The sequence below is a fragment of the Ornithorhynchus anatinus genome, chromosome 12, assembly GCF_004115215.2.
Source record: "Ornithorhynchus anatinus isolate Pmale09 chromosome 12, mOrnAna1.pri.v4, whole genome shotgun sequence".
Classification (NCBI taxonomy): domain Eukaryota; kingdom Metazoa; phylum Chordata; class Mammalia; order Monotremata; family Ornithorhynchidae; genus Ornithorhynchus; species Ornithorhynchus anatinus.
In genome coordinates, this window is record NC_041739.1 from 8840728 (window position 1) to 8853119 (window position 12392).

General features: G+C 43.2%; 1 protein-coding gene across 1 annotated transcript in view; it reads right to left on the reverse strand.

Annotated features, from left to right (window-relative positions):
• The window catches only part of GALNTL6 (polypeptide N-acetylgalactosaminyltransferase like 6), a 772653-nt gene extending 760555 nt beyond the window's left edge, over positions 1-12098 (reverse strand). The window contains exons 1-2 of the mRNA XM_029076387.2: positions 12015-12098; positions 10522-10804 (exon numbers count right to left, since the gene is read on the reverse strand). Coding sequence (XP_028932220.1) covers positions 10522-10659 — 138 coding nt within the window. The 5' untranslated portion in view covers positions 10660-10804; positions 12015-12098. The remainder of the gene's footprint in view (positions 1-10521; positions 10805-12014) is intronic.
• Positions 12099-12392: the final 294 nt, after the last annotated feature.

Below are 12392 nucleotides of genomic sequence, written 5' to 3' on the forward strand. Positions count from 1 at the left end.
GAGAGCCTGCAATGACACATACAAGAAGTTACACAACTCTTTTCAGGGGAAATGAGCACCTTCAGTGCCTTTCTAAAATGAAGAGCCTGACTACTTGCTTTGTTTTCTCATCTGTCTCCCCCGTTTAGACTGTGAGCCCATTGTTGGCCAGGGATTGTTTCTATCTGTTGCCGAATTGTATTTTCCAAGTGCTTAGTACAGTGCTCGGCATACAGTAAGCTCTCAATAAATATGATTGAATGAATGAACTTATCATGATAAGAGACTTTAAGTAGATGGGGTCTTCTAGCCCCATGAACGGAATCTACTTTATTTTTCCCCTCCTCTCCTATAAGACAGGTGACCAAATGCCTGTTGATCATTTTTAACTTATTCTACAAGCCCAAGTTAGATTTCCCAGGAGAATACCTGACAAGTTTCCTCAGCCTTTCTTTTCCCTCTCTATTAGACCCAAAGCCATTTCCTATTTAACCTTGTTCATTATTTTCCACCGACTATGATTAGAGCTGATTTCCATCAAGTACCTGTTGTTCTACATGCAATTGTCAGCATTCGACTAACCAGTAAACCAATCTGCCGCTGTTATCTGAACATGGACTTAAGAAACACTGAGATCTTTATCATTCCAAACTAGCTCCTCTCTCAATTTCTAGTGAGAAAAATAGAATCAAGTACTCGAGAAAGAAAAGAGGAAGTGGTTTGATTTCTGAGGACATTGTTTATCATTTTCAAAATGGTGTTGCTCAATCAGAAAAGAAGAGATACAATGCACCCTGGCATAGTGGATAGAGCATGGATGGGGAGTTAGAAGGTCATGAGTTCTAATCCCCACTCTGCCACTCGTCTGCTGTGTGACCTTGGGGAAATCACTTTACTTTTCCGTGCTTCCGTTGCCTAATCTGTAAAATGGGTATGAAGACTGTGAGCCCCATGTGGGACAGGGTCTCTGTCCAACCCGATTTGCTTGTATCCATTTTTCACAGTGCCTGGCACAGAGTAAGCACTTAATAAATACCATAACTATTATTCTTATGAGACTATAGTGATGGGTCATGACTAAACTCTAATTATAACCTCAGAAAAAATTGTTACCATGGGAAGATAAAAATTGGGGCTGTCCCTGGTGGGTATGAAGTTCCTTCCATAGGCATGGTGACAGAATTTAGGGGCTCTAATGCAGCCAGCACTAATTATGTCAATTTGTAGCCTAGCATGGCAGTTTCCAGAATATAACTCACACTGCTTAAACTGGCTGAGAACTACACTGCATCTTCCACTTAAGCATGCAGAAAACCCTTTCCAAAACTCCCCAGTAACCACGCAAGGCATCACTTGTTTTTTTTTTTTTCCTTTCCACACTGTATACCTGAAATCATGGCATGTAAGATATACCACAATACATGGACGCATGAATAGGATTCATTTTGATGCATACTTTGTTCATCAAAACCATCATAAAAAATGAACAATCCATTCCCTGTTTCATGAATGATCCAAAAAGATAAGGACATCTCCAAGGTCAAACAATTCACTCAGTTCACTTTGAAGCAATATTAGGGGGTCCGGGCAGTATTAGAAATGACCAGTATCTCTTCAAAGTCTGCATTGATATAAGATCCAGTCCAGGAATACAGAGCCAGAACTGTGGGAAATGGGCTCTTACCAAGGAAAAGTGACATACTACATATGAGAATTGTGACAGTCTTTAATGGTGCACAAATCTTACTCCTGAGTTCTTTATGAGTCCTTGGAAAGATGAAAAAAAAAAGGCAAAGGGATACCAAAATGATTTTAAATTCCCCACGGTTCTTACACAGAACGCCATCGTCCCCAGAGTCATAGTGTGAACACAATCACCTTGACAACAAATGGGAACACAGGTCATTTTTCTGAGAACTTGAAAGTACTTTTCAATGAATCATAAGCATTTAGTATGTCCAAACAATGCAATCAGATAAGACCCAGTCCCTTTCCCACATGGTGGTCACCAGTGTAAAGGGGAAAGAGAATAATTCAGTCAATGGTATTTATTGAGTGCTTACTGTGTGCAGAGCACTGTACTCAGGCACTTAACCCCCATTTTACAGATGAGGAAACTGAGCCACAAAATGAGAATGACTTGCCCTAGGTCACATAGCAGGCAGGTGGCGGAGCTGGAATTAGAACCCAGGTCTCGGTTCCCATTTCTGTGTCCTTTTCATTAGTCCGTGTTTTTTCTCAACATTTTGTTAAAAACGCTCTGGTTGTCAGAAATGATGTCCTGCCTGTGTAGTCAATCAAATCAATGCTATTCATTGAGTGCTTACCGTGTGCAGAGCTCTGCACTACATGCTTGGGAGAGTACAACGTAACGGCTCATCATGAGAAGGGAATGTGTCCGTTTATTGTTATAAGGTTCTCTCCCAGGTGCTTAGTACGCTGCTCTGCACTCAGTAAGCGCTCAGTAAATACAATTGAATGAGTGAATGAAGGAGCAGAGTCGGTAGACACATTTCCCGCCCACAGCAGGAGAAGGGGATCCAGGTGGGATGAAGGATCAGCTTCTCTTGGTAGCTCTCCATCCTAAAATAAGAAGATCCCTGAGCTGGAGGTATTGGAAGACCCCTGAATCTGGGCCCTGGAAGCATCGCTGATTTGAAGGCACTACCTTCTGAAGTCCCTGGCTTCTTACTCCTATTGAGAGGAATGAGAACGTGTCTCACATCTTTGCACCGTAGCGGGAGCAGACGGATTGGACCTGGCGGATCCCCCGAGTCTGTGGATTAGCAGAGCTACTATTTGTACATTGTCAGCATGAAGGATGCCGCTGCAGCCTTATTTGAAGGCTTAAAATTATAAATAATAGAAAATGCCCTGCATCACATTGGCTTGTAGGACGTCAACTCCTGGAGCGGCAAGTCCCTGGAGACGGAGAGGGTCTGAAATAAATCCAAAATCATACCTGCTCCATCTCCCCTGAAGTAGCTGAGCTGTTGAAACAGACGGTTGCCAGTGCTGGAATCACTGGTGGTGGCAGCAACTCTGAGGGTAATGAGATAACTCAGGGTGTTGTGCTATTTGGGATCTATCCTCCTGCTCATCTCCACCCCTATAAGATTCTCACTTTCTCCCAAGGGGGCCCAGCCACCCAGAGACTGATGAAACCTGCCTCGCCTCCACTCCCAACCTCCAGGTTCCCATCCCAAACCTCAGAATTTCAATAAGAAATAATTGGCTTGGCGCCCTGGCCGCGTGTGTGGTTATGAGGGGAGGAGGTGGGTCTTGACCAGAGAGGATTATGAAGGATGATCGGGAGACCAAAGGGCAGATTCAGGAACAGGCATAGGCATGGCATGTCACAGTTGTGTCAGTGTGGACAAAGACAGTCTTAACATGCCTACGGTGTGTTTGTCACTTGTGGAATTTTTCAGCCACACCTACTCATTTGGAGGGCACAACTTCCAATATAATAATTATGATATTTGTTAAGTATGTACCAGAAACTGTTCTAAGCGCTGGGGTAGATACAAGATAACTGAGTTGGATGCAGTCCCCGTCCCACGCAGGGCTCACAGTCTTAATCCCCATTTTACAGAGGAGGGAACTGAGGCACAGAGAAGTTAAGTGACTTGTCCAAGGTCACAAGGCAGATGAGTGGTGGAGTCAGGATTAGAACCTATGACCTTCTGACACCCAGGCCCATGCTCTATCTGCTAGGTCATGCAGCTGTCTGTGTGAACCTATTATCATTATTACTATTGCTGTTGTTGGTATTGCCATTAATAATTAAGCTGGAAGGTAAAAGATTATGTTAGGTTTGCAACAGGAGGGGGAAAAAAAGGAAACTATACTAAGTGGGTTCAACAACCAAATGGAATCAACCATTTTAGAGGATCCATCAATCGGTCAATAAATGGTACTTATTGAACACTTGCTGCAGGCAGAGCACTGTACTAAACACTTGGGAACGTACAAATCAGTGGAGTTGTAAATTCCGCATTGGTAGAGATCATGTCTACAGATCAAAGGTGTTGATCAACATGATCCCTCCATCTAGGAGTTTCCAGTCTAGTGGTGCTTCTGAAATTAATAATTGTGGTAATTGCTAAACACTTACTATATGACAAGCACTGTGCTGAGCTCTGGGTCGATATAGTAGAATTAGATCACACCCATTCTGCATCCCTCAATCCCTAAGAGGTAGGGAAAACAGGTATTTTACCTCCATTCTACACCTGATAAGTTAAATGACTTCTCCTAGATCATGCAGCAGGAAAGCGAAGGAACCAGGATTAGAACCCAGGTCACCTGACTCCCGGCTCTGTGCTCTTTTCATTAGGCCATGATCCTTTCCCACTAAAAGAGGGAAGGATATGTTTTAAAGACCACCAAGGGGAAAACTTACCCATCTTATCTTTTCTGGTCAATCAATCCATCAGGTGCATTTGTTGAGTGCCTTTTTGAATGCTTGGGAGAGTATGAAAAAGTTAGAAGATAAAGACGCTGCTCTCTAGGAACTTAATAATAATAATGTTGGTATTTGTTAAGCGCTTACTATGTGCCGAGCACTGTTCTAAGCGCTGGGGTAGACATAGGGGAATCAGGTTGTCCCACGTGAGGCTCACAGTCTTAATCCCCATTTTACAGATGAGGGAACTGAGGCACAGAGAAGTTAAGTGACTTGCCCACAGTCACACAGCTGACAAGTGGCAGAGCTGGGATTCGAACTCATGAGCCCTGACTCCAAAGCCCATGCTCTTTCCACTGAGCTACGCTGCTTCTCAATCAAACTTTCAATCTAGAAGGGGAAAGACACTTGCAAATTGGAGTAGTAGTAAATAGAGTATTTAAATATTAGCATATTTAAGGTACAGATATAAATGCTACAGAAGATGTGATGACTTGAGTGTTTAAGGTGGCATTGATGGGATGAAGTGGCTGATGGGGTATAAAAAGTGGTAAAATGAGAGATCACTCAAGGAAGGCTTCCTGGAGATGTGATTTCAGAAAGATTTGGAAGATGGGGAGGACAGTGGTCGGCTGGATGTAAAGGGGGAAGGAGTTCTAGGCAAAGGAGAGGGTGTGAGCGAGAAGTGGGAAATGAAAATTATAAGATAGGTATGTAATTAACTGGAAACTCCTTGACGATAAGTATCATGTCTACTAACTCTATTGTATTCTCCCAAGTTTTCGGTGCAATTCTCTACACAGAGTAAGGGCTCAATAAATATTATTGTCATTATAATTATAATAACAATGATAATGGTCTTTGTTAAGCACTTACTATGTGCCAAGCACTGTTCTAAGCTCTGGGGTGGATATGAGCAAAGTGGGTTGGACACAGTTGCTGTTCCACGTGGGGCTCACAGTCTCAATCCCCATTTTACAGATGAGGTAACTGAGGCACAGAGAAGTGAACTGGCTTGCCCAAGGTCACGCAGCAGATAAGTGGCCGAGCCAGGATTAGAACCCATGACCGTCTGTCTTCCAGGCCGGCTCTATCCACTATATCATATTCATCCAAGCACTCTTTCCCCGTAGCTTAATACCATGATTGACACATAGTGGGTGCTTAATAAATGTTATTTCAGATGCTACTGGTCTGTAAACTCCTTGAGGGCAGAGATCATGAATACCCTTTCTATTGTACTGTACTCTCCCAAGAGCTTAGAACACTGCTCTGCACACACAGTAAATGTTCAATAAATACCACTAATTGATGACTATGACAACTTGTTCCTCTAGACATATGCATCGTGCACTTTTAAAAATGGCAGTACTTGGCCAAAAGAGTGTTTTTTTCAGCTAATAATTTCATAAAGCCCATAAAAGTAAGCAATGTTTTGGATTTTTTTTCCCCATAGGAGTATTCTGCAGCCTATAAAGCACCTCAAGGTAGCCAAAAGATTTCTTCTTGATGTCCTATGAGAAGCAGCGTGGCTCAGTGTAAAGAGCCCGGGCTTTGGAGTCAGAGGTCATGGGTTCGAATTCGGCCTCGGCCACTTGTCAGCTGGGTGACTGTGGGCAAGTCACTTCACTTCTCTGTACCTCAGTTACCTCATCTGTAAAATGGGGATTAATTGCGAGCCTCACGTGGGACAACCTGATTATCCTGTATCTACCCCAGCGCTTAGAACAGTGTTCTGCACATAGTAAACGCTTAGCAAATACCAACTTTACTACTATTATTATCTATAGGTCACTAGGAACTAATGGTGTTTCCACAGAGTGGCTTAGTGGAAAGAGCCCGGGCTTGGGAGTCAGAGGTCATGGGTGCTAATCCTGGTCCCACCACTTCTCAGTTGTGTGACTTTGGAAAAGTCACTTAACTTCTCTGTGCCTCAGTTACCTCATCTGTAAAATGGGGATTGAGGCTTTGAGCCCCACGTGGGACAATCCGATTACTTTGTATCTACTCCAGTGTTTAGAACAGTGCTTGGCACATGGTAAGCATTTAACAAATATCATCATCATCATTATTATTACTGCACAAAGCGAGCAAGAAAAGCGGTTCAGATTAACCTACCAACTAAACTCTTATGATGAGGCTACCAACTAAACTCTTATGATGAGGCTACAAAAGCTCCCATCCACAACAGAAAGAGGAGGAAAGAAAACATGATGTTAAAATTCTGGAGAATTACGGTCTCAAGGGAAAAAAGTGAAAACTCTCGATGACAGACAGTGTTGAATTTGCAAATAAATATACATGGTGACCTAATAGTTAGGAGACAAGCAAAATTAGGTATACATGACATTGTTAACCACCAAATATCCCTTAAACAAAATGGAAAGAAAAGAAACCAGAGAGGAAAGGGGGGCCAAGATAAAGCCAAAGATATTAAAAAAAATTCCAAAAACACTAAGCTGCTGAACTATGATCATTTAACAGTGGAATAATCCATAAACTGAATTAAAAGTATCTTGCATATTTGATATAAGAAGAAACTTACTTGATGGAAAACAATGCAAATTTGCCTATCAAATACTATTATTTACTGCTTCAGAATGATTGCTCTGAGTTTCCTGTGGTCATCCCTAAACTGACAAAAAAAAAAAAATAAGAAAAAAATGACTTTAATGGACCTTTCCCTGCCTTAGGATTTCTTGATCAATATTCTTGGAGGGGAAATAGAAGGTTTATTTTTAAATGGGAAACGTACAAAACTCTTCCTGCGTGAGGTGCTTTCTGAAAACCCCTATGATATGCAGCTGTAGAGTTGAAATGTGCTTTCAATATTATGACAAACTGAAGTTGCATATTATCAGGAAAGAACAAAATCACAGTTGCCAAACACTTGTAGCAATCACTTTGTAAAAGATAGTGTGGATCAGGAAAATATATGTGAAACACTCAATTAGAAGAGTTAAACACGCTTAAAAAACTGATTCATAGTAGGAAAGCCAATGTATGTTTCAATCGTGTTGCCAGAGTGATATCTCCACCGTTCTTATGTAATAAAATGATTTCAATACTTTGTCCCAGATAGATAAGCTTTCCATGTGTTTGGGTTGAAATTCAAATGAAGGGTGGTATAGTTATCTCAGTAATACTATTATTTCAGAATTATGTACTACAACGCCTTTCACTGTAAACTACTGAAACGGTTCAAGTGTATAAAACAGCAAAGCTTTCTCAACCAAACCTCTGGAACCTCACCACACAGTGGAATCACTTTCCTTCACGGCGCTGCCGGTAAAAATAGATCCTTCTTCTGACCACGTGATTTCACTTTGAATAGCTACGATACTTAAACTGTCAAATGTCTCAATCACGTCACTCTCAATCCTTATCCTCTGTGCTCTACAAACGATGGATTAATGGAGCAGTAATGGCATATAGCACATTTAGTCATGGAAGCCTGAAGATGCCTTATTTTAAGATGCATCACCAAATGTATATTCAAATAAAGCTCGAATAGTATATGGCTGCTCACTGGCCTTCAGTGGAAAGCTATCTGCTGCTTACTGGATGAAATGTGAGCTCCCATGTGATTACATCACACTTCGATGCTTCAATAAGTAATCAGATATGAAAATAGGCTCGCAAAATGTAGAAAACATATTTTATTAACTATTATAAAAAGCCCTCCTGATTAGTTCTAGCTCAGTCCCAAGATATAAATGTTTGTGCCAACTGCTTTTTTTCTAGCTAATGATGCTTTACTGTGAAAGTGAGATAAATTAAATTCCAATTTGCACATGACCTCCAAATCAGACCTAAAAGAAAAAGTCTATTTAAGCAAAAGTTCCCTCAGTACTTCAGTTCCTTTTACATTGACTCTCTCTTCAAAACAAAGTATTGTTTCAAAACAAAGTAAAGACAATCACTCAGTTTCTTAAAGGGCATTTCATGTGGTCCATATGCCGTAGTACCAGAGATTGGAATAGTCCTTTAAAAAACTTTCTGCTTTCCTGAACCATTTGCATTTACAACACGTCGCATGTAAAATCATGATCATTGTGACATAAGATTTCATAACATGAGTCTGAATTCATGAATCTACTGTAAATGATAACTTTTTTTAATGGCATTTGTTAAACACTTCCTATGTGCCAAGCACAGCACTACACAACCGGGTAGATGCAGCTTATCAATGTGGACACATTCCAGATCCCACAAAGGGCTCACAGTCTCAATCCCCATTCAACAGATGAGGTAACTGAGGTTCAGAGAAGTGAAGTGATATCACAGCAGATGAGAGGCAGATCCGGGTTTAGAACCCAAGACCTGACTCTCAGACCTCTGCTCTATCCATTAGGACACACTGCGTCTCCTGTTTTCCTGTTCCTTGACCTTTTCAGATCCATTCATTATAGTTTCTACAAGTCCCATTTTGAACTGTGGGACCTATTCCGTGGAAACGGTTCTGTTTTTTAAGTGAAAGGCGGGGCAGAGTGTTGAGCTGCCAGTTTATCGTTCATGCCTTTAATCGAACAAAGTTGTATCACTGCTTACTTTTGCTTTCAGAAATAAAACAATCAACTTTGACGTTACACAGGTCTTACTACGACTAAAAGTTACCCGATTAGCATTTCACATGGGTTTCATGGCTGCGCTTTGAGAGGTTTAATATAAATTTCACCAAACTCAGAACTTAGTTCTCTCTGATTTTTTTTCTTCTTCTCTGGTTCCACCAACATTCAGTTGACAGTTTGTAATGAACTCAAAGAACCCCCGCTCACCAACTAAACCCATACTTTCTTTTGAAAACCCAGAGTCAGAGCAGAAAGGTGAAAGTTCTTGCCCAAAGACCTTCCTTACCTCTTTACCTTGTTACCTTAAACTACCTTGTATGCTTATTATAGAGAAAAAACTACCCAGCTACCCTAAAATCTAAGTGATGCCCTATGATGAGAAAAATAACAAGTTGATCTATTACCCTTACATCGAATGCATTTAAAAACGGTAGCATCTCTAAAGTTTTGAAATCAGCAAACTTCATTGAGTATGTACCGAACATTTGGTTCTTAGCATTGTGATTTGGTAAAGGGCCATTTTTATTGAAAGTACATTATGTACATGGGTGATGACCCTTGAAATTAAGGATATTAATATTCTAAGTGAAGGCTAGGATTACCTGATATATTCTTATATCAAGGTTGAGCAAGTAGTAAAGGAACCTAGAGCAAATAATTTTAACTTCCCATCTTAAAACTATTTGAATTTTTTTTCCCTGAAACCAACCAGAAATGTCAATAGTCACATACCAAATCCTTTCTAAACAAAATACAAAGCCTCGCTCTGCTATATTTCCATTTGTTCTTTATACTCACTAAAATACATTTAATTTTGTGGTGTGAGGGTCTTCCACAAACCTAATGGTTTGAACACTTTTTAAGAAGAAAACACAAGTTATATTCGCTGCAGATAATATTGGTGACTTGAAGGGGTTGCTAGCCGCACAGTGTAACAGACCGTATGGGAACTGAAAGAGCAGTCTTAGTAACTACACTTTACACCACCAAGCCACCTTAGCAACGATAAGATGAATAGTCACTTTCTTTAAATTTCCACAAGAAGGGAAAGGGAAAAAAAGCAGTTGCTAAGTACAAAAAAAGTAAAACAACATTTAAGCCAGGAGAACCACTAAGCGGTGTTAATGGATCCACTGACATATTAGCTTTTATAAATCATGAAGGGCAGAGAACACTTTCTCAGATGACTTTTTCTTTAAGTAAATGCTTTAGACTTCCACCCTCCAACGGGGAGCCTTTCCCTTTTATCAGAAGGCACCCGCCCAGACAATCCCCTGGATCCCTTTGTCAACTTGCCTCTTGTCTTCAAGCTCATTTGGGGTTTACTTAAAAGATAAGGTGTTTGTTGGCGGGAGCGGCTTTTAACAAGTCCTACCTCTTTAACACCACTTAGCACCCAGCGGGAATCCTCCTTCTCCTCCTCCTCTCTCTTTTCTCTCTCTGGCTCTAAGGTCCCAGCATCATGCAAACTGCGAATCTGGTCCTACAACCCCAGGGCCAGCCTTCCCCCTCCAAAAAAGGACCATCCCTTCCTCGCTCTTTGTCCACCCTGGCTCTCCTTACCTGCTGCCCTCCCGGGTCTGTGGATTTCACCAGGTGCTTATCCTTGTACAGAGACCAGAGACCAATATTGGGCAGGAAAATCAAAGCCACCATGAACAACAAAGTCATCTGCAGAAACCGCTTCTGTTTCCTCTTCATGGCCAAGGACCGGCTGGGCGGCTGGAGGAAGGCGATGGGTCCGAAGCTGTTCCTTCTACTCAAAGTCCTGGCGTTTCCACCAACAGCTGGAAACTTTGGGGACCGGCTCAGCACCAATCCGCACCGTTCCCGGGGAGTTTGCAATCTGAGGAACAAACCCACCGGTCACTGTATTTTGGTTTTGGTTTTTTTCCGGTGCTTTTCTCTTCCCCTTCACCCGGCTTCGTCTACAGGCTCAATCCTCAGTGAACGGCTTTCCCGAGGAAATCATTCCACCCATCGATCCCCATTAATCTAAAACAAAGGAGTAAATCGAATGGGCGGCTGGGCTAATCGGGAGAGATGGGGAAATAACTGATCTGCCACCGCTTTATAGGAAAGGGGCTTGGAGCAGGGGGTGGGGGCAAGAGGGGGGCGTGGATTTCACTTTGGGATATCCCGTAGCTCATCGACCGGGCTGGGAAAATCAGAGAAACAGAAGTGGGCCAGAGGAGTCGGGTGCTCTGGGTTCTAATCCCTCCTCGGCCACCTACCCGTGCGACCTTGGGCAAGTTACTTAACTTTTCAGTGGCTCGGTTTCCTCATCTGTAAAACGGGGTTTAAATGCCTCGTTCTCCCTTCCCCCACATGGGACAGGAACCGCACTAGATCTTACTGCGTTTCATCCGCCTCCCTCTTTAGCCCCCCGCCTGGCACAGAGTAGGCGCCTAATAAATACCAAAATACTTATTTGGGTGTTGTAGTGGGGGGCGGTGGATATGGGAAGCAGCGTGGCTTAGCGGAAAGAACCCTGGTTTGGGAGGCAGAGGACGTGGGTTCTAATCCCGGCTCCGTCACTCGTCTGCTGCGTGACCTTGGGCGAGTCACTTCACTTCTCTGGGCCTCAGTCCCTCACCTGTCAAAGGGGGATGAAGACCGTGAGCCCCACGTGGGACAACCTGATTACCTCGTATCTACCCCAGAGCTTGGCACACGTAGTAAGCGCTTGACATATACCATTATGATTATTAGGATGATTATTATTATCAGAGGGGGAGGAAGGCAGGACCCACCCTCAACCCGAACTGCCTCCTATCCACCCCTCTCTCCCTTTCCCCTTTCAGAGTGGCATCGACCAACTCCGGGACGTCAGAGAGTCTCATTTACCGAACACTCACCGCGTGCGGGGAACTGTACTAAACGCTTGGAAAGTACAGTCCGGCAACAGATAGAGACAATCCCTACCCAACCGAGGGCTCGCAGACTAGAGATGGCCTTTAGCCCCCTCCTCTCACTCCTCCCATTCCCCTCTCCTCGTCCCCGCAGAGAGGAAGAGGGAAACCAATAGATGTCAGCATAGAAACGAAGCCACTTACCCTCCTCCCCACCTCCTGGCCGGGTTATTGTTGGCGACCGTGTGGATGCTCCGCCGATCGATCAACCTCTCCCACCCCTCAACCCCCAAATGCCCCTGCCCTCGTCCCCCCTGCACCCCACTGTCTCTCTCTTTCCACTGTCTCCTCTCTCTAGCTCTCTCTTTCTCTGTCTCTCTCTTTTTCCTGCTGGGCTCTCACTCTCCGCAGTTCATGTTACCATTCTTCACTGGAAACCGAACAGACAGAGAGAAAGGAGCCAAGCAAGAACCACCGATGCCATTTCCCCCGGCCGGGATCCACAGCGGGCAATGGTAATCTGGATATTGGGACGACGACCGGTCCCGGGGGGGGGAGAGGGGGCGGGATGGGGGGTGGTGG